The 22,500-nt window shown below is 47.4% G+C and overlaps 2 protein-coding genes across 7 annotated transcripts in view; one reads left to right on the forward strand and one right to left on the reverse strand.

The window, feature by feature from the left end:
- LOC125045781 (zinc transporter ZIP13-like) overlaps positions 1-22,500 on the reverse strand; it is a 53,441-nt gene that overhangs the window by 16,261 nt on the left and 14,680 nt on the right. The gene's annotated exons all lie outside the window — the stretch shown is intronic.
- Positions 8,702-22,500, forward strand: part of LOC125045779 (F-box/LRR-repeat protein 7-like) — a 92,086-nt gene continuing 78,287 nt past the window's right edge. The window contains exon 1 of the mRNA XM_047643208.1: positions 8,702-8,812. Within this exon, the coding sequence (XP_047499164.1) occupies positions 8,717-8,812 (96 nt within the window). The 5' untranslated portion in view covers positions 8,702-8,716. The remainder of the gene's footprint in view (positions 8,813-22,500) is intronic.

Raw genomic sequence — 22,500 nt, forward strand, 5'->3', positions numbered from 1 at the left:
AGAACAAGGACGAAAAGAACAAGAACAAGGACGGAGAGAACAAGAACAAGGACGAAAAGAACAAGAATAAGGACGGAGAGAACAAGAGCAAGGACGGAGAGAACAAGAACAGGGACGAAGAGAACAAGCAGAATAAGAACGAGTACGGATGAGATGCAGAAGACGTCGCATCCCACCTACTCCCTCCCAAGCCTAAAATCCCTTCACGGAAATACCGAAAGGGTCCTCCCTCCCTCCCTCCCTCCCTCCCTCCCTCCTTCACTTCCCCTCCCCTCTCTCTCTCCGTCAGTCTGCCTCGCGTGGCATCTCTCTCTCTCTCCCTCGCACAGGAGCCATGCGTGCCCTTTGTACCCTACAGCACGCGGCGGCTTCATCGCCTCAGTCAGGTCGTTCCTTGGCTGCGTCTGGGGGGAGGAGAAGAGGGAGGGGAAGGGGGAAGGGAAGGTTGGGGTAAGGGATAGGGGGAAGGGAGGATGGGGAAGGAGAGAGGAGGGAGGGAGAGGGGTAAGGGAGAGGGGGAAGGGGAGAGGAGGAAGGGAAGTTGGGGTAAGGGAGAGGGGGGAGGGAAGTTGGGGTAAGGGAGAGGGGGGAGGGAGGATGGGGAAGGGAGAGGGTGATGGGGAGAGGAGGAAGGGAAGATGGGGAAGGGGAGGGGAGCAGGGGAGAGCGAGGAAGGGGGATTTCCTCGTTCCGGTTCGCATTAGGGAGGTGATAAAAGACGCCTTGAGATCGCTTTGGTGAGAGACCCCGGGTTGAGTTCTGTGGGTTCGGACAAATATGGCCTTTGTGGCCGTAATAGTGATTGTAATTATCGTGATGAATCATTCTTATTATCAGTACTATCACCATGACTATCCTCATCTAAGTCGTCGTCCCCATCACCAACATCATCATCATCATCATCATCATCATCATCATCGTCATCATCATCATCATCATCACCATCACCACCACTATCATCATTACATCACCATCACCCTCATTTTTCACCCTCACAACCACCAACTATTATTACCATCATCCTTACCAATTTCATCGGTATAATTACCTTAATCGAAACCATTATCAAAGACCTACATCATAAAACCGCCGATTATGCGCCGATATTTACCTCAATCAAATCGACATGAAATCTACTTATCTGATAAAGACTGCATGCAATTGCTCCTTCCAAATGACGAATGAGGAAATAAAACGAAAATAAAGCATAATTAAGCCAATTATAGTCCGTTCCTTCGTTGAGACCACGAGTCATCATCATTGCAAAAAAGATATTTTTTATTTTTATTTCTTTCTTCTTTTCTTTCGTTACTTACTTACTTTCATATCTTTTTTTTCCTTTCTTTTTCTCCCTTTCCATCTTTCCATTTTCTCCTCTACCTTCTTTCCTTCATTTCTTTCTTTATCACTTTCTTCCTGCCTTTCCTTCGTCTCTCATTTATTTCCTTATTCTTCCTTCCTTCACTTATTTCTTTATTATTTCCTCTCTTTTTTTTCTTTTCATTCTTTCAAAGAAAAAAAAATCTTAAAAAACAACAACAACAAAAATTATTTCGTCGCAGTATTTTTTTTCCACGTCTTTGTGCAAATCAACGACCCTATGCCAACCAGCCCGACCCACCGTTGCCAGACAAAAGATTCCTCGCGCATGACACTCCCAATCACCCCCCCCCCTCCACCCCTTCCACAAAAAGCCATCATTACCAACGCTAGAAAACATTACCAAAACTACCAACACTACCAAAACTGCCAACATTACTAACGCTGCCAACACTCCTACCAACAAAGGAAAAGGCTGCAGGGTACACTTCGCTAAAACGGACCAACACCATCTCCCTTGTTTTGTTTTGGGGGCAAAGAGGTGGTAATGGGAGAGGAGGGGGCGGGGGGGCGCATGATAGTGGGAGGGGTGGAGGACGATGAGGAAAATGGGTGAATGTGTTGGAAATAGAAAGAAGTGAATAATAATGGTAATAATAGCAATAATAATAACAACAATAATAGTAATAACAATAATAATACATCACATAACTAATAGTAATAATAATGATAATAATAATAATAATAATAATAATGATAATAATAATAACAATACCAACAACAACAACAACAAAATAATGATAGCAAACTTATTATCATCATTATCATCATGATCATCGTTATTGTTATTATTATCATCATCATTATTATAACTATTATTATTATCATAATAATAGTAATAATAATAATAATAATAATAATAATTATAATTATTATTATTACTATTATGACAATTACTATTTCTATCTCCATTACCAGAGAGAGAAAGGTAGGGAGAGAGAGAGAGAAGGGGAAAAGGTAAAGAATAGTGACGCCAGCCATGGGGAACGAACACAAAAAAATAATGAGTTACACCCCGACGCCCATAATCTCGAGGGGAAGAGAAGAGGAGGATGAGGAAGGATAGGGGAGAAGAGGATGGGGGAGAAAGGGGAAAAAGGAGGATGAGAGAGGACAGGGGAGAGAAGGATGAGAGAGGATAGGGGAGAGGAAGATGAGGGAGGATAGGGAAGAGGAGGACGAGAGAAGAGGAGGATGAGAGAGGATAGGGGAGAGGAGGAGGAGGAGGAGGAGGAGGAGGAGGAGGAGGAGGAGGAGGAGGAGGAGGAGGAGGAGGAGGAGGAGGAGAAGGAGGAGGAGGAGGAGGAGGAGGAGGAGGAGGAGGAGGAGGGGGAGGAGGGGGAGGAGAAGGAGGAGAAGGAGGAGGAGGAGAAGGAGGAGAAGGAGGAGGAGGAGGAGAAGGAGGAGAAGGAGAAGGAGGAGGAGGAGGAGGAGGAGGAGGAGGAGGAGGAGGGGGAGGAGGAGGAGGAGAAGGAGGAGGAGGAGGAGGAGGAGGGGGAGGAGGGGGAGGAGGGGGAGGAGAAGGAGGAGAAGGAGGAGGAGGAGGAGGAGGAGGAGGAGAGGAGGAGGAGGAGGAGGAGGAGAAGGAGGAGAAGGAGGAGAAGGAGAAGGAGGAGGAGGAGGAGGAGGAGGAGGGGGAGGAGGAGGAGGAGAAGGAGGAGAAGGAGGAGGAAGAAGAGGAGGAAGAGGAGGAGGAGGAGGGGGAGGAGAAGCCATGTCTCGTCGACACAAATAGAATTCTCACGCAAAACAATACCAAATCCTGCAGATTACGAAACACCCCCAAATCTACGGAGCCGATTCTTTAAGAAAAAAAAAAAAAAAAACTTTCAGGAAAATATATCTTTATCTATAGTTTCTTTCTCTACTTCCTTCTCCACTTCCCTTATTAGTCGGGGGGAGGGGAGAGGGGGAGAGGGGGCCTACATACCGGCAGAACATAGGCCTGTGAACTGAAAATAACACTTAAATGTACAAGTAGGAGGGTATTTTGGGATCGCGAAAGGACGGGCAAATATGAGGGAGGGAGGGAGGGAGGGAGGGGAGGCAGAAGGGAGGGAGGGAGGGGAGGCAGAAGGGAGGGAGGGAGGGGAGGCAGAAGGGAGGGAGGGAGGGAGGGAGGGAGGGAGGGAGGGAGGGAGGGAGGGAGGGAGAGGAGGGAAAGAAGGAAATAAACAGAAAGGAAAGGGAGAGGATGAGAGAGAGAGAGAGAATAAGAGAGAGAGAGACCCCCCTCTCCTTCCCATGTCAAAACTCACATCCCCACTCAGCTTTCCCTTTTCCTTCCTCCCTCGCCTTCCCTCCTCTCCCTCCCTCCTCCCCCACCCCTTCCCCATCATCCTCGACCCACCCCCCATCCCCCCACCCCCCACCTCACCTCAGCAGCCCTTCGGAGTGTCAGTTAGGGGTGAGGTTCGGCCACCGCTGGTAAGGTGAGGGTGAAAGGTGCAAGGGATGCGGTGTGGAGGGAGAAATAGAGAGCCGAAAGAGGGGGGGAAAAAATGAAAAAAAGAATAAAAGAAAATCGAAGAAAGTCAAAGAAAACCGTGATAATGGTGGTGATGAGACGAAGTGATGAGTGCTATTTGTGCTGTGTGAGATTTGCAGTGAAGTGAAGAGTAAAATGAAACCAGGGACGGCTTTTTAAAATTTGTGTTTGGAAGAAGTCGATTCCGCGCGTACGAACACGTGTTCAAGCGTGTGCACCTTACTTCCATGTGCGTTAGTGTCTGTGTATGCAATTTCTAAACACACGAAGGCTCGTCTGTATACCAACTACGTGCGTTTATATATATCTCCTGTGCATATGTACGTCTATGTGTGTCTGTTGCCGTTTATAAACATCCTTCTGTGCACGTGTACACCACCTGTACACCAACGATATATGCGTTTACCTCTCTTGATAAATCACCTATTTACGTCTACAAATCCCCTTTGCGCATGTACATCCACTATTAAAACCCCCCCTTATACAGAATGCATCTGTGTACACCCCGCCCTCCTATTCTCTCGTGTCGGCGTATACAGGACGCCAACAGGACGCCCCCCGCCCTCGCAGACTCAAGGGCGCTGGTTCATTACCCTTTCGGAAAACACAATCAATGGAGATAGCTCTTATCGCCCAAGGTCCGTTGCGTCGGGCCGTCCGCGGACCTTTAGTACGTGGACGGGGTGTGTGTGTGTGTGTGTGTGTGTGTGTGTGTGTGTGTGTGTGTGTGTGTGTGTGTGTGTGTGTGTGTGTGTGTGTGTGTGTGTGTGTGTGTGTGTGTGTGTGTGTGTGTGTGTGTGTGTGTGTGTATGTGTGTGTGTATGTGTGTGTATGTGTGTGTGTATGTATGTGTGTATGTATGTGTGTGTATGTGTGTGTATGTATGTGTGTATGTGTGTGTATGTGTGTGTATGTGTGTGTGTATGTGTGTGTGTATGTGTGTGTGTATGTGTGTGTGTATGTGTGTGTGTATGTGTGTGTGTATGTGTGTGTGTATGTATGTATGTACGTATGAATGTACGTATGAATGTAAGCATGTATGTACGCCTGTGAGTGTGTCCTCGAGTTGCTATCGTTGGCTATTCACCTTCGACCTCAAATTACTCAGTCTTTTTTTTTTCTTTTTTTTTTTTTCGTTTGGGCCTAGGCTGAGATTGGGACATGGGAGTAGGCCTACGAAAAAATCCCAAGACCGGCGCGTATCGTAGGTTCTCTGCCGAAGATAAGGACAAAGTCAGATTTCTCATCATCCGCTCTTCAAAAAAATCTTCGTCTGTCTGTCTCTCTGTATCTGCCTCTGTCTCTGTTTGTTAACTCTCCTTCTCTACCTCCCTTTCGCTCTTCATCTTTCCTTTCCTCTTTCTCTCTTCATTATCCCTTTCCTTTTTCTCTCTTCATCATCCCTTTCCTCTTTCTCTCCATCTCACTCCATCTCCCTTTCCCTTTCCTTTTCCTTTCCTTCCCCCTATCCATCCTTCCCCGCTCCCTCCCCCTCACTCCCTCCCCCTCCCTCCCTCATCGCCAGCTCCGCTTCCACAAGAAACAACAACCACGGGGGGGGGGGGGGGGGGGAGACACGTGAAGACATCAAAAACCAACAAAATTAATTCTGGAAAAAAGTACATACATGCATGTATACACAGAAACATAACATACAGAGAGGGTAAGGGAGATGGAAGGAAGCAGGGAGGGGGGGGGGGGGAGAGAAAGAGAGAGAGGAGGGGGGTCTGGCAGACTGAAATTCAGACAGACAGACAGACAGACAGACAACACTAAAAACCTTACCCCATTCAAATTACACCACGGAGTTATTGTCAAAATGATACAGAACTAGCGATAAGGCGGCCATTAATAAAGCCGGCGGGCGCGACCTCGCCAAGGCTCCCCTCACGTGTGCTTTATGGCGTGATGCAAACGGAAGGCGAGTGAAGCAAATACGAGATCACGTCATCATCACGAGGGGGGGGGGGGAGGTATTGATGACGTCTTTCTCCTATTTCCCTTTCTTCTTCTATTTACGTTTCTTCTTTTTCTTTTTCTCCCTTCTGTTTCTCATACGGATCTATTCATTCTCTCTCTCTCTCTCTTTCTCTTCCACACTTCTTCCCTCCCTCTCCCCTCCTCTCCTCAATTGCTCCCTCCCTTCTCCAACTCCCACACTCCTCTTCTCCACCCCTTCCCTCCTCTTCCATCTTTCCCACCATCAACATTCCACGCATTATTCTCTCCCTCCCCTCCCATACCTTCTTTCTCTACTTCTTACCCTCCCTCCCTCCCCTCCCACCCTCCCTCCCTCTCCTCCCTCCCTCCCCCTCCACCCCCCCTCTCACCCTCCCCTACCCACCCACCCCTTTTCCCTCAGTCCCTCCCTCCACTCCCCCAGCCCCATCGAGTCCAACCCTCCGGTGCCAGCGTATGAGTGCCGGCTTTCCGAGCGAGGGCCTGTCTCCCTGTCTCGCCGCCCCGAGCGAACGTCGGTGGATACTGCGGTACACCTGTTTTCCCCTTTCTGCCTTTGTGAGTCGCAGGTGTTGTGTCGAGGTGTTGCAGCTGTTAAGCTCGGTTGTTGTTGTTGCTGTGTGTTTTCCTTTCTTGGAGGGGGAGACGGGCAGAGAGAGAGAGTGAGAGAGAGAGGGTGAGAGGGGGTTAGGGCGGGAGGAAGCTATGAATGGGGAGGGAGGGAGAGAGAAAGAGAGAGAAAGAGAGAGAAAGAGAGAGAGAGAGAGAGAGAGAGAGAGAGAGAGAGAGAGAGAGAGAGAGAGAGAGAGAGAGAGAGAGAGAGAGAGAGAGAGAGAGAGAGGGAGAGGGAGAGGGAGAGGGGGAGAGAGAGAGAGAGAGAGAGAGAGAGAGAGAGAGAGAGAGAGAGAGAGAGAGAGAGAGAGAGAGAGAGAGAGAGAGAGAGAGAGAGAGAGAGAGAGGAGGTGGAGAGGAGAGAAGAAGAGGGAGAAAGACAGAGGGAGAGAGATAAATACCCACGCCTCACCAGCCTCCTCCTTTATCTTAGCCATTTCCTCTCTCCTCCTCTTCCTCCTTCTAACGCCACCACCTCCACACCTTCTCCGCCACCGCCCTCACTTCCACCTCCACTCTCCACATAGCACTGAACAAAAGGAAGAGGAAGACGGAGAAGAGGGAGAAGGATGAGGGAGGATGAGAGGAAAGGAAGAGGGAAGGAGGAGGGAGGAAGGAGAAGGACGGAGTATGAGGAGACAGGAGGAAGAAGATAGGCGAATGGGGGGGAGGGGGGAGGAAGGAGGGGAGTGATGGGGAAGGTAAAGGGGAGGAGAAGGGAAGGAGGGGATTCATGGAAGAGGGATAGGGAAAGGGGCGATAGGGAAGAGAGGAGAGAAGGGAGAGAGGAGAGAGGAGAGAGGAAATAGGAGGAGGAAGAGAAATGACACATTGCCAACTATGCGGTCACGAACTGCCATAACGCAGTCGCCGTATCGCCATGGTCCCCCTCCCCCCCACAACATATTACGGCGGGAGGGAGAGGTGGGGGGGGGGGATTACAGCTCTGAGCTAAGCCAAGAAAAGTAGAAGGAGATTTGCTGGTAGACCATGTGGTGACTCTATCTATCACCTGCCCTTCCATCCCCCCCCCCCCACACATTCACAGGCCTCCCTCTATCTCTCTTATTTACTTTTTTTTTTTATTCAATTACCTAATCAGTACATACCTTTTAATCAGTACTTTCTTACCACACATTACCTAATTACCTATGTTTTTTTACCATGACTCCTTTTCTTATAAGTTCTCTTTACAATACACATAGCTAAGTAACTTTATTATTCACATAATTTTCATGAGGAGATAATACTACAATTTACAGCCCTCACCCCCCCCCCCCCTATGCCCCTACAACTGCCTGCCCCGGTTACCAAAAGAAATTAAATATATTGTTTAATTAATTACTGGGTGCAACGAACAAAATGGCAAACAAATTGATGAATAAACAAATAAATAAAATATAAACACAAACAAACAAACAAATAAACAAATAAATAAATAAATAAGGGAAAAAATCGTATAAATAACCAATCCCACATGACACCGCCTTGTGGCACTGGTCCCTGGCACTGTCTCAAGGGCCAGTAATTACTCCAATGCCAACAGGATTTAGATGCCATGACAGTCTTGTCTTCCGCTCAATTGAAGTGGCCTTGGCTCCTAGGATTTGGAAACTGGGCTTATGTGGGTATTTGCGGGTATGTAGTTATGTGTGGGTATGTGTGGGTATCTGCGGGTATGTGGTTATGTGTGTGAATCTGCGGGTATGTAGTTATGTGTGGGTATGTGTGGGAATCTGCGGGTATATGGTTATGTGTGGGTATGTGTGAGAATTTGCGGGTATGTGGTTATGTGTGGGTATGTGCGGATATATGTGAGAAGATTAATTTGAAAAGTCGATGAGATTTCGGGATTAATTTCGAATCCAAAATATCGGAAATCTGGAATTTTAGTCAATATAGTCATCCTAAGCTTGAAATAAATACGATAAAGATGATCCCCCAACATTTAAATCAATTAAAAATACATTTTCAATTCTCCTTCGTATTAAAGCTTCTCATCTAACGCCTAAGAAAAAAAACCCAAAAAAACTCCAATTCCAAAGAGAAAGAAAACCGAAAGACAAGTAGAAAAAGAGAAAAAAAAAGGTAAACAGGAGAGAGAAGAGGAGAAAAAGTAAACAGGAGAGAGAAGCAAGAGAGAGAACCAGGAGAGAGAACCAGGAGAGAGAACCAGGAGAGAGAACCAGGACGCCCATCCCCCCCCCCCCCCCGAAAAGCAAAAAGCCCGGCGGCCCATCCGTAGACGCCCCGCCCAACCGCCCACGCCCCACAGCCATGCCCGGAATCCTCGAGGTGCCCGATTTGGGGGAAAAGCGGGCTTCCTTCTGTGACCGCGAGAGACTCCTTGGACTCGAGAAGAAGTTTTACACTGTGAGTATCCGCAAGAGATGTCTTCGTAGTGTAGTTTTGATGAATTTAGAAGAAGAAAAAATCATCTCAGGCGTAGTATCGTCTCCTTCTTTCAGAACAGAAATATATCTAGTCTAGTTCTTTGAGAAAAACAAAGAAAAAAAAAAGTAAAAAAAAAAAAAAAAAAAAAAGTGTAGTGTAGTCTATTTATATGAAAAGAATAATTATTTGTAGCGCGTGCCAGTAGCTACTCTACAATCAAATTAATCAAATTGTTCTTAGTAAAAGAAGAAATATCAAGTTATCCACGACGAGGAATGCCACTTTAGCCGATAGCTAATAAAAGCAGTAATTCTTAGTAAGTAGAAGTAGACTAAAGAATTATTTAGTGTTTGCTCGTGATTTCAACAGCGTGAGTAGCTAGAAAGATCTTTATTGAAAATGTACTGAAAATTGAGAATACAAATTATCTAGTATCAACCTTGTTAATGACAGTCAAATTAATTAGGAAAATTCCACCAACGTCGAATGCCAACAGAGACATTCTAAGACATAGCGTAGTTATAAGAAAAAAATAAAGAAAAAAAAATTGTAACGCAGGGGGGAGGGGGGGATCAAATAAAAAAATATATATTAATAACAAAGTCTTTTTAAAAAATCACTACCTTCTATCAACGTTATACATTCTCGTGGAAGGAAAAAAAAAAAAAAAAAGAGAAGACGAGAAAAATTCATATATATATCTATGCAATTATCGAGGAACGGAAAGCAATAGCCTTGCAACGGCAGGAAGCAATCATGCAAATAATGCGCGATGAAGCATGGCTGCGTGTGAATACGAATGGGGGGTTGGGGGGAGGGAGCGAGGAATTGGAGGCGAAGAGGGGAAGAAGAGAAGCCGAGGGAGGGAGGGAGGGAGGGAGGGAGGGAGGGAGGGAGGGAGGGAGGGAGGGAGGGAGGGAGGGAGGGAGGGAGAGAGGGAGAGAGGGAGAGAGGGAGAGAGGGAGAGAGGGAGGAAGGGGAAGGGGAAGGGAAAGGAGAGAGGAAGGATAGAGGAGAAGAAGGGGAAGGGGAAGGGGAAGGGGAAGGGGAAGGGGAAGGGGAAGGAGAGAGGAAGGATAGAGGAGAAGAAGGGAAGAGGGGGAGGGGAAGAAAAGAGGTGGTGGAAATAGGGGAAAAGGGGGTGGAGCAAAAAGGGGAGGGGGGGAAAAAAGGTGGAAAGGAAGAGGGGAAGATGAGGGGGAGAAAAGAGTTAGAAAGGGGAAAAGGAGTGGCGGGGAAGAGGAGACGAAGGAAAGAGAGGCAGAAAAGAGAAAGAGGAAAGGATAAAAGGAAAGAAGAAGGTGGAAGAAGGAGAAAGAGAAAGAAGTAAGAAGGTGGAAGAAGGAGAAAGAGAAAGAGGAGGAGGGGAAGAGAGAGGGTGGGGGGGAGTAAAGCCAAAGACAAGACCAGGAAGGAAAGAGGAGGAAGAGGGGGATATGACAGAATAATAACACACAAACGTACAAACAAGTATGATAAATGAGTGAGTGAGAAAGAGAAAGAGGAAGAGAAAGAGAAAGAGAAAGAGAGAGAGAAAGAGAAAGAGAGAGAGAGAGAGGGAGAGGGAGAGGGAGAGAGAAAGAGAAAGAGAAAGAAGAGAGAGAGAGAGAAGAGAAAAAGAGAAAGAGAAAGAGAAAGAGAGAGATAGACAGAGACAGAGACAAAGAAACAGAGAAGAGAGAAGAAAATAACCCCCCCCACCTCCTCTCCCCCTCCCTTCCAATCTCCAATCCCCCGACTCTCAGCCATCACCATCAAGCGAAATTAGAGCGAGAGAGTCCAATCAAGCTCCGCCGCCGGACTCGCTGCTCCCGGGCTGCCTTCCCACGGCAAGTTCCCTCCAAGTCCTCGCCTTGCCCGGGGAATTGCACAAGAAAGCGAGGTTTAATTTCTGCGAGGTTTAATTTCTGGGTTTATCATTTTATCCTTATTTTTTTTTTGTATTGTTATTGTTATCTTCTGACTTTTGTTTCCATTTGATTATTTGTAGTCTTATTTTCTTAATAACATGAAACGTAAAAAAAACACACACGAAATGAATGAACAGAGTTGTGTGTATGGAGGTATACAGAGAGAGAGAGGAGAGAGAGAGAGAGAGAGAGAGAGAGAGAGAGAGAGAGAGAGAGAGAGAGAGAGAGAGAGAGAGAGAGAGAGGAGAGGAGAGGAGAGGAGAGGAGAGGAGAGGAGAGGAGAGGAGAGGAGAGGAGAGGAGAGGAGAGGAGAGGAGAGGAGAGGAGAGGAGAGGAGAGAAGAGAAGAGTAGATAGAGTAGATAAGGAGAAGGAGGAGAAGAAGAAGGAGAAGGAGAAAGAGAAGGTGAAAGAGAAAGAGAAAGAGAAAGCCAAAGAGAAAGAAAAAGAGAGTGTCAGAAAGAGATCGAAAAAAAAAAAAAAAATAACTCCAAACAAACAAACAAACAGACGAAAACGACTGCCTCTTCAACACGTAAAAACTCCCAGACTCGTGAAGGTGCACGCTGACACGCCATCCCGGACACATGAAGAGCGAACTGCGCAAGACGTCGCTCAGGGTTTTCCTTGGCCTCCTTCAGGGGGGGGAGGGAGGGGGGGGGGAAGGGACGGAGGAGGGGATAGATAAGAAGGGAGGAAAGGGAAAGAAGTAAAGAGAGGGAGAGACGGAGATATGAGAGGTGAAAAATGGAGGGAGGAAGGGAGTGATAAGGAGTAAAAGGAAGGGAAAGAGAAGAATAAAATGTAAGATGCGACCTGCAGAAAAGTTAAGGAAACTTAGGAGCCACATCCTGACAACTTCCAAGGGGGGGGGGGGGGAGGGGCGTTGCAGAAATAGGACAAATGTGATGAAATATGACTGAGGAAGATGGAGACGCAGACAAGGCGAGGAATACGGAAGTGAAAACGTAAGAATGAGAAAAGTGAGTGAGTGACTAAACCCTATTTACGTGTGTGTGTGTGTGTGTGTGTGTGTGTGTGTGTGTGTGTGTGTGTGTGTGTGTGTGTGTGAGAGTGAGAGAGAGAGAGAGAGAGAGAGAGAGAGAGAGAGAGAGAGAGAGAGAGAGAGAGAGAGAGAGAGAAGAGAGAGAAAGAGAGAGAAAGAGAAAGAGAAAGAGAAGGAGAAAGAGAAGGAGAAAGAGTAAGAGAAAGAGTAAGAGAAAGAGAAAGAAAGAGAGAGAGAGGAAGAGAGAGAGAGGGTGGATGGAAGATGATACCTGGAGACTTGGCCAGACCTCTGTACATGACATCTCGGTTACCACCACGTGAGATGAAGGAGGTTAAGTGCGGAGAGGAAGGGAGAGGGGGGGAAAGGAGAAGGAGCGAATGAGGTAAGGAAGAGTAGCGAAAGGATGGAAGAATTATAATTATAGTTTAATTTAATTCCACTTGTTATAATGAATATGCTTGGTGTGACAGGCTGTCTATTTTAATTTGCTTCTAAATGACCCCCTGTGTGCAAGGAATGGCCGGGGTTTCCATCCACTGGCGGCGCGGGATTCGAACGCGGGTCAGCAGGACAGCTAGACGAGATCGCTTCCGCTGCACCACACAGGCATAGGGATTGCACAAGGGAAAGACAGTGAGAGGGTGTGGAGGAGAGAGATGGGAAGGGGATGGGGAGGGAAGGAAGGGGAGGGGAGGGGAGGGAGGGGAGGGGAGGGGAAGGGAATGGAAGGGGAAGAGCAGGGGAAGGGAATGGAAGGGGAAGAGAAGGAGAACGAACAAGAAGGGAAGAGTAAGGAAAGGAAAGGAAAGGAAAGGAAAGGGAATGGAAGGGGGAAGGGGAGAGAAAGGAAGGGAAAGGAAGGGGAGGGGATGGAAGGGAAGGGATGGAGAGAAGGAGCGAGATGAACTGACATCACAAAGCTGGCGTGCGGCCAATGCATTACGTTTTAATTACGTCATAAAAGATGATAATTTGCAGGGTTATGAATAAATGATAGCAATACGTAAAATATATGAATACAAAGATTAATAAAAGTAAGAAATATGTAAAAAAAAAAACGATTAGACATAATAGGGACACACCTTAGACGTGAATATTGGCGAACGAAAAGGGAGAAAAGGAAGGGAGAGAAAAAGAAGAAGAAAAGACCCAAAGGTGAAGATAAAAGAGCAGGGGAAGAGAGGGAGAGGAAATAATAGAAGAGGCAGGAGTAACAAATCACGAACAAGGAAGGTTGGGGACAGTGAACAAAAGAACAACGGAAGGGAATGGCGCCTGTCACTCTCCCTCCCTCTCTCTCTCTCTCTCTCTCTCTCTCTCTCTCTCTCTCTCTCTCTCTCTCTCTCTCTCTCTCTCTCTCTCTCTCGTTGCACTTTGTTATTATCTCTTCCTCTCTCTCCTCCTCTCTTCCGCTTTACGACATATCTCAGTTTCTCCCCTTCTCTCTTTCTTCTCTATCTCTCTCTCCTCCCTCTCAGCCCCCATGGCAACTGTCATACCCTTGCAACATTGCGAAGCCTCTTGCAAAATCATCGCCTTCAATATCTCTCTTCTGGTGTTTCTTATGCTCCTTCTTTTTAATTCCTATTACAATATATATACATATATACATATATACATGTATATATACATTTATATATACATTTTTTTCTCTCCCTCTCCCTCTCCCTCTCTCTCTCTCTTTTAACAATTGCAATTGGTAATATAATTACATCTTCCTGTTCTCCTGTTATTTTTCTTTTCCTTTCTTCCCCTTCTTTTCGTTCTCTTCCATTCCCCTTACTTCTTCGCTTATTCTTATTTTCCATTCCCTTTTCATTCTCTCTTTTTACATCTCCTCCTCCCTCCTTTTCCTACCCCTTTCTGATTCTCTTTCTCCTTCCCTTTCCCTCACCCATCTTCCCCTCCTCCTTCTTCCTCTCTCTCACCTTTCCTTTCCTTTCTTTCCCCATTCCCACCTTCCTATTTTCCTCTTCCCCTCCCCCTTCTCCTTTCTATCCCCCTTCCCCTTCCCCTTCCCCTTCCCCCTTCCCCTTCCCCTTCCCCTACCCCTTTCTCTTCCTATTCCCCTTCCCTTCGCCCCTCTTCCTCTCCTCCCCTCCCCCCCTCGCTTCGCCTCCATCTTTATCGCCCTTATCGCTGACGTAATGACCTCCGAGAGAGTGAGAGAGAGAAAGAGAGAAGGAGATAACGCGCGGAAGAAGGCCCTGGGAATGGCAGGGGCGACGATAAACAAGGAAGGAATGAAAAAGGATAAGGGCGTGTGAAAGGAGGGGGGGAGGAAGGTGTGGAGGAGGAGGAGGAGGAGGAGTGTGGAAGGAGGGGAGCGAAGGAGGAGGAGGGGGGGAGGGAGGGGGGAGGGGGGGGAGGAGGAGGGAGAGGAGGGTGGAGGAGGAGGGTGGGACGAGGACGGTGGAGGAGGAGGAGGAGGAGGTGGAGGAGGAGAGGAGGAGGAGGGAAGGGGAGGACCGAGGGAGAGGGAGAAGGTGCGTTGGGTGAGGAGGGGGATAGCGTGGTGAAGGGTTTTAAAAGAGGGGGTAATGTCAAGGGGGGGAAGGAAGGGAAAAGAGGAGGCGAAAAGGGAGATGAGAAGGAAAAAAGGATGAGGGAGAAGGCGAGAGGTGGGGAGGAAAGGGGGAGGGGAGGAAGGATAGGGAGAAAGGGAGAGGAAGAAAGGAAGAGGGAGAGAGGAATGGGAAACAAGGAGGAGGGGAAAGGAAGGGGGGGGGGGGGAGGGAGGAAAAAAGAAAAAGGGGGGGGGGGAGGAAAAGAAGAGGACAGGAAGGAGGGGAAAGGGGAGAGGAAAGGGGGGGAGGAAAGGGGGAGGGGGGAGGAAGGAAAGTGAAAGAAGAAAAAGTGGGGGGGGGGGGGGGGGGAAAAAAGGGGGGGGGAAGGGGGGGGGGGTAAAAAAAGAGGGGGGGAGAGAGAGAAAGGGCGAGATGGAAGAAGAGGAAGAAAAAGGGGTGAGGGGGAAGCCATTGGAGGAGGAGGAGAGGAAAGGGAGGGGGGGAAAAGAAAAGGGGGGGGGGATAAAAGAAGAGAAGGGGAAAAGGAAAGGGAGGGAGGGGGAGGAGAGAGAGGGAGATAAAAAGAGGGAAGGGAAGAGAAACGGGGAAGGGAAAAGAAAGAGGAAGAGGTGGAAGGGAAAAAAAGGAATGATGAGGAGGAAGGAAAAAGGGAGGTGGGGAGGGTCCACGGGAGGTTGAGGGATGGGATGGGAGGGGGGGTCGGGTAGGGGGAGTGTGGATGGGGGGGAGTGCGGGGGGTTGGGGGGGGGGGAGGGGGAAGGGGAGGGGCGGAGAGGGGGGGGGGGGGGGGGGTGGGGGGGGGGGGGGGGAGGGGGGGGGTTGAGGGCGGGATAGGGGGTGGAAAAGAGGAGGGGAAAGATGGAGGGAAAGGAGAAAGGAAGATGAGGGGAAATGAGGGGAGGGAATTTGAGAAAATAAAGGAAGAGGGAGGTGAGGGGAGAAGAGGAATGGAAGGGAGGGGTGGGAGGGAAAAAGAGAAGGGAGAGGGGGGGAAGAGGGGGAGATGGGGAGGAAGGGAAAGAAGAGAAGAATAGTAGAAAGAGGGGGGTAAGAGGAGGGAGAAAGAGGGAAGGAAAGAAGGGTAAAGAAAAAGAGGGGGAGGGGAAAGAGACGGGAGGCGGGAAGAGAAAGAAAAAGATGGAGTAGGCGATGATGATAATGAGGGAGAAACTGAGGAGGAGTGGGAAGAGAAGAGGGGGGGGGGGGAACAAAAGGATAACGAAGCGGAATTTCTACGGTCGATTTGTGCACCACACAGCCTTCAAGGGATATTCCTAAGAAGAAATAACCTTGGCAAAATAAAATTTACAAATTGAAAAGCGAAAATAAACATAGACCCAAATTTGAATATATAGTTTAATACATAATTAAATAAGGGTGTTGAATGTATGATAATGAAATTATAATGCAAGAAGAAAACAGTGGGGGGGGTGGGGGGGGGAGGGGGGACAGGAGGGGGGTGTTTAAAAATGAGGGAGAAGACGTAAGGGATTTATTAACAAGAGGGTGGAGACGGAATATAAAAAAGAGAGGAAGTGGAAAAAGAAAGAGGAAGAGGCAAGAGGAACGAAGAGGAAAAAGAGGAGAGGGGGAAAAAAAAATGACAAAGAGGGAGGGTAGTTAAGTTAGAAGTTGGAGAGAGAAAGAGGAGGTGGAGGGGAGGAGGAAAAGGGATGAGTGGCGAGGAGGAGGGAGGAAGAGGAGGAGGAGGGAGGAGGGAGGAGGAGTAGGGTTGGGGGAGGGGGAGGTAAGAGGGAGTGGAGGAAGAGTGAGGAGGAGGAGGAAGAGGGAAAGACAGAGTGGGAGAAGAGTGAGGAGAAGGAGAGGAGGGAGATGAGGAAGGATGGAGGTGGAGGAGGAGGAGGGATGGAGGAGGAGGAGGAGGAGGAGGAGGATGGAGGTGGAGGAGGTGGGGAGGAGGTAAGAGGAGAGGAGTGGAAGAGGAAGGAGGGAAGAGGAGGAGGAAGGAGGAGGAGGAGAAGGAGGAGGAGGAGGAGGCGGAGGGAATGAGGAGGAGGAGGAGGTGGAGGAGGAGGTAGGAGGAGGAGGAGGAAGGGAGGTAGGAGGAGAAGAACGAGACAGAAAAATACGAGAATGAGGAGAATAAAGAGAATGGAGAGAGGAAGGGGAAAAAACGCAAGTAACCAGAGGTGAATGAGGAGAGCGAGGGGGGAGGGGTCAGGAATGTCGAGGGAATTACAGGCGCCCGTGCAGCAGCAGCAGCCGGAGCAGCAGCAGCAGCAGCAGCAGCAGTACCTGACGGCAGCTGCGGTGTCGTAAGGGCGTCTGGCTCGCTGCCAACAAGCCTCGCAAGACTCATTAGGTCCTTGATAAGCATCGTTTTGTTTTTCGTATCTTCAATTTTATCACCGAAACTACGCATGTATTGATTAAACGATACAATAGTGAATACGTATTTTGGGGGGATGTTCTTACACAAGGAACAGCTGGTTTGCGGACAATTAATGAAGTTTGAAAAACTATATGAGATAGACGACGTAAAGTTTAGGAAAAAAAGGTCTTTAGTACAGTAACTTAGAGGTCTTCAAATTAATTACGGTGACCTACATCATTGTCATCAACAATACATGCTAACCAGGTCGTTTCACATTATCATCTATATAATCTTTAGGTTTCTGTGATAAATTCTAAGACAGTCCCTCCGAAAATGTGGTCAGTTAGCATCCCATTCTTGGGTTGCGAATGTTATTTATTTTTTATTTTTTTTTTTATTTATTTTTTTTTTGGGGGGGGGATAACGCTTTGTAAATCTAAAAACAAAACGTCATATATGGTCACTCTTTTTATACTCGTAATTAAAACCAATTATCAAAGCTTTCTTTACAACGCACGGAAGCCCGAATTTAATTACACGTAAATATCCCCTTCAACGGAGTAGGCCCGCACGGACAACAGAAAACGACGAACGGGGCAAAAAAAAAAGGGAAAGAAAACGGAATGGTGTGTCGGTGTTCCCACGAGACGTCGCGAACAAGGGCGTAATTACCACGCTCATTAAGAAGAAGAAAAAAACACGTTAACTAAGTGAAGTCTTGCGTAATGTGATTTCTACGTGGCTGTGAAATACTTACTGGAGCCCGTTTAAACAGACACATTTCTGTATGTATGTATGTATAAACAAAGAGAGACAGAAACAGACACGGACATACATATATATATATACGACAGGCAGATAGATAGACAGACAAACAAACACACAGACACACTGACACTGACACACACACACACACACACACACACACACACACACACACACACACACACAACACACCACACACACACACACACACAAATAAACCATTCTATGCCCCCCCCCCCCCCCCCAATCACTTTTAACACTTTCTAAAACTGAAGCAGAACACCCAATGGTCCGAAAAGTCACGTGACCAACACACAGCGTGACAAAAAGGCGGGAAAAAAGATCGAGTGCAAAAAGAGAAAGAGGTTTTCAAACAGCATCAGTGTGTGCGAATTTTTATAAAACATCATTCCTACTTTTACTTTCATCGTCATAATATTACTTTACGTCATTTTACCACTGCCATTGTTAATACCATTCTCATTCCCATTATCAACTTTGTAATTATCAATATCATTATCAGCTTTATCATTATTATCTACAACGCCATTACACATATCACCAAAATCTTTGATTTGCTATCAACTATAACTTTATCATTTGCATTGTCAACATTATCGTTAAATTACAGTTTGCATCAACACCCAAGAGCACCATGGGCGGGGGGGGAAGGGGGGAGGGGGAAGAGGGGAAGAGGGGAAGGGGGGAAGGGGGAAAGAGGGGAAGGGGGGAAGGGGGGGAAGGGGCGGACACGACATGCGGGCGTGAACTAGGCTCTCAAAGCCCTTTATAAAATACTTGCCATCCCCCCTCCCCTCTTCTCCATTCCTCCCTCCCTCTCCCCTTCCCTCCCTCCCTCTCCCCTTCCCTCCCCTCCCTCCTTCCCTCTCCCATTCATCCTTCTAAACCCTACATCCTGCAAATCATAGAAGGGTCCGAAGTCACGCTGATGTGCATTTATATAACGTGGAGATTGTTATTTTGTTAAGTCTTTTTGTTGTTATTTCTATCTTATTATGTCTGTCTCTGTCATTTTTTTAAAGTCTTGGCTTCCATGTTTCTCACTGTTTCAACTTTTTCTTCTTATTTTTTTTCTTGCTTTTTTGGAATTATCTTTCATCACAAAACCGAAATGATCCGGAATGTTATTCGCAACATCAAATCGTAAATAAGGAGACGGAGGATAAGGCGATAAAAAAAATAGGCTTAAAACAATAAGCACGAAAGAAAATAGTAATAATAATAATAGTAAGAATAATAATAATAAGAAGAAGAAGAAACACGAAAGAAAATAGAAATAATAATAATAGTAAGAAGAAGAAGAAGAAGAAGAAGAAGAAGAAGAAGAAACACGAAAGAAAATAGTAATAATAATAATAGTAAGAAGAAGAAGAAGAAGAAGAAGAAGAAAATAAAAAGAAGAAAGTGGTTAGGATCATGCAACACACGCCATCATACACGGTTGTACTTCCTCCCTCCTTTATGCATGATGGAGTAAGTCCACCCTTCTGCCCACTCCCCCCTCTCCCTCCATCTTCTCTCCCCCCGCCCCCTTCCCTCTCCCCTATCTCCCCCCTCCCCCTCCCCCTCTCCACTCCGTCATGCCGAGCACATTCACTCCCCCGGGCATGAAAACGCCATGCACGGAACCCATTCATGTGCCCCTCCCCCCCTCCCCTTCCTCCTACCCCCCACCCCACCATATCTCTGCGTGGAGTTAGTGGACCTTTGTTGTTCTCTCGTCATCATCTCTTCGCTGTTTCTTTCATTCTGTCGTTCTTTCTTCTTGTTCCTCCTTGTTGTTGTTGTTGTTGTTGTTGTTGTTGTTGTTGTTGTTGTTGTTGTTGTTGTTGTTGTTGTTGTTGTTGTTGTTGTTGTTGTTGTTGTTGTTGTTCCCCCTCCTCCTCCTCCTCCTCCTCCTCCTTCCTATTTTTCTCCTCTTCTCCTCCTCATTCTCCTTCATCTCCTTTCTGCGACCTAACATCCCTAGTCACCCTCTGCCCTTCGTTAAAGCAAGAACCTTCAGAGCTGAATCTGATATCAAATTCCTCCTCCTCCTCCTCCTCCTCCTCCTCCTCCTCCTCCTCCTCCTCCTCCTCCTCCTCCTCCTCCTCCTCCTCCTCCTCCTCTTCCTTCTCCTCAGTCCTTCCTGCCTTCTTCTTCTTTTAATTGTTTTCTCCTTTCCCTCCTCCTTTTCTTCATCTTACTCCTCTTCATTTTCTTTTCTTTGCCCTCCTCATTTTCTTTTCTTTGTCCTCCTCATTTTCTTCTCCTCCTCCTTATTGACCTCTTCCTCCTCCCTCTCCTTATCCATCTTCCCTGGACAATGTCCTCCTTGCAAGCCGGTCTTACACCCCCCCCCCCCCCCGACCCGAGAGACGCCACCCCACCCCCCACGGACCCTAGTCAACCTTCTTAGTGAGCAGCAAGTAGGTCTGCCCAATAACTTCCCTCCTTCTCACTTTTCTTTGTTTTTCTTCCCTCTTATTCGTCTCTTCTCTCCTCTCCTCCCTTCTCCTATTTTCTTCCCTCGCTTACCTTCCTACCTATCTACTTGACGTAAGCCAATCCTTACCCCATGACCCTCTCTACCCTACCTCCTTTCCCTCCTATACCACCTCCTCCCCCTACCCCATTTCCCTCCTATACCCCCTCCTCCCCCTATCCCATTTCCCTCCTATGCCCCCTCCTCCCCCTACCCCATTTCCTCCTATACCCCCTCCTCCCCCTACCCCATTTCCCTCCCCCTCCCACCCCAAGCAACGAGACTTGCAGTGTAGCCTTCGAGAGAGACAAAGCAAAAATGGGGGAGCGATTGTGGGTGTCTTTAGAGGTCGGGCGGATTCTGCTGTTGTTGTTTTGGTCCGAATGACGTTCGTATGTGACTGGAATTGTTTAGTAACGAGAATTATTATTTGTTTTATATATATATATGAAAATATAGACCTCAACAGACCTGTCTCTATCACTCCCTCTTCTCCTTCTCTCCCTCTCCCTTGCTCGCTCGCTCGCTCGCTCGCTCCCTCCCTCCCTCCCTCAAACCCTCCCTCCCACCCTCCCTCCCTCCACCCCCCTCTCCCTCTCCTCCGCTCCCTCCCTTCGTTCCTTACCCCCTCCATCCCTCCCCCCTCCCTCACTCTCTCTAGCAGGACACAGAGAAGCCGACGCGCATAACGAGGTCAGGTCTGTCACTTGAGTCATCTCCCTCGCTCTCTTTCTCTCTCTCTCTCTTCGCGTCTTTCTCCGTATCCTACGCCTTTCTTTTCCTTTCGTTCGTTCTTTTCGTTCCTTTCTTTCTTCTCGTCCTTCTTTTCCATAATTTTTCTACTCCTATTCCTAATATTTGTTCTCCGTGTCTCTTTCTCCTCACCTTCCTTCTTTTCTTCTTCTCCTTCTCCTTCTCCTTCTCCTTCCCCACCTCCTCCTCCTCCTCCCCGCATTCCTCTTTCTCCTCCTCCTCCCAAATCGCGTGGTGTCTAATTCTGGCCTCAGGACTTCCCGTCGTGACCTCATGGCCCGCGACCCAATAACCTGACTCAGGCTGGGTCGTGACCTAGCACATTTTCATGGCTCTCGGTCTGTTTCTTTTCTCTTCTCTTCTCTCTGTTTCATTTCTCTTCTCTTCTCTCTCTTTCTTTTCTTTACTTTCTCTATCTAACTTTCACTATCTCTTCTCCAATCTTATCTAACTTTCTCTTGTTCTTTCTTCGTTTCCTCTCTTTCTCTTTCTCTCTCTTTCTTTCTTTCTTTCTTTCTTTCTTTCTTTCTTTCTTCTTTCTTCTCTCTCTCTCTCTCTCTCTCTCTCTCTCTCTCTCTCTCTCTCTCTCTCTCTCTCTCTCTCTCTCTCTCTCTCTCTCTCTCTCTCTATCTATATCTCTCTCTCTTTCTCTCTCTCCATCGAATTTCTTTAGAAATGTCTGCAGTATCAACAGTTTATCAACCTTCTTTGCCACCTTTCAGAACCATTTCTTCTGATTCTTGTCGTCATTACTAGCATTTAAAATATTTTAATTCATTCTCTCCACACTTCCTCCTCCTCCATCATTCTCCCTCTTCCACCATTCTCTCCTCCCTTTCTCCCTCCCCACTCTTCTCACCCCCTTCCTCCCCCTCCTGTCCTTCTCTCCTCCCTTTCTCCCTCCCCACTATTCTCCCCACCTCCCCCTCCCCCCTCTCCGGTATGACGACGTAGCTGAGAGCTGGACAGGACAGCCCCCCCCCCCACCTCCTACCCCACCCCACTCAACCGCACAAGAATAAAACTTTCCTTACTTTCGCGCCAAATCCCCCCCCAAAGAAACTTGAAATTTGAGTGCTTTTCCCTTTTATGTATCCCCCCCCCGTTTTTTTTTTCTTTTAAATTTTCTTCTAGTTTTTTTTTTTTTTTTCTTCAATGTGTACTATAATTCGTATCTATTCCGATCAAAGGAGATTATTATTTTGGGGCCGCGCTGCCGGGTGTGCGCCTGGAATGCATCGGCGAATCTCGGAGGACTTAACGGATTTCGCGGGCATTTTCCTCCAGAAGAAGGCGACGGAGAAGGAAAAAAGAGAGGAGACAGACAGGAAAAAAGGGAAGAGGAAGGAAGACAGAGAAGGAAAAGAAACAGAAGAAAATAGAGAAGAAGAAGAAGAAGAAGAAGAAGAAGAAGAAGAGGAGGGAGAGGAGGAGGAGGAGGAGGAGGAGGAGGAGGAGGAGAAAGAAGAGGTGGAGGATGAGGAAGATAAGAAGGAGAAAAAGAAGGAGAAAGATAATGGAAATGAGGCTTAGCCTGAGGAGAAAGGCGAGAAGGAATAGGAATAGGAAAATAAGAAAAAGAACAAGATTAACGGGTTTGTATCCTTTGAAACTGTATCCTGCGTCAGGGAACAAAAATGTCAAGACCATTTTTTTGGGTCCTTTTAGCAAATCACACCCGAACAGTTGTCCCTTTGATTCATTAATTAAAGCATAAATAATCGACCTATTCATACAACGCTCCTTAGACCACCCAGCCTAACATTCTAACAAAAAAAAAAAAAAAAAAAAACTTAGGGCAATGCGCAGGGAACATGTTACTAAACATTTACGCGCGAATATAATCCAAACTCGACTTGCATTTGTTTTTTTCACCCCTGCCA

The sequence above is a fragment of the Penaeus chinensis genome, chromosome 38 (assembly GCF_019202785.1).
Source record: "Penaeus chinensis breed Huanghai No. 1 chromosome 38, ASM1920278v2, whole genome shotgun sequence".
NCBI classification, from domain to species: domain Eukaryota; kingdom Metazoa; phylum Arthropoda; class Malacostraca; order Decapoda; family Penaeidae; genus Penaeus; species Penaeus chinensis.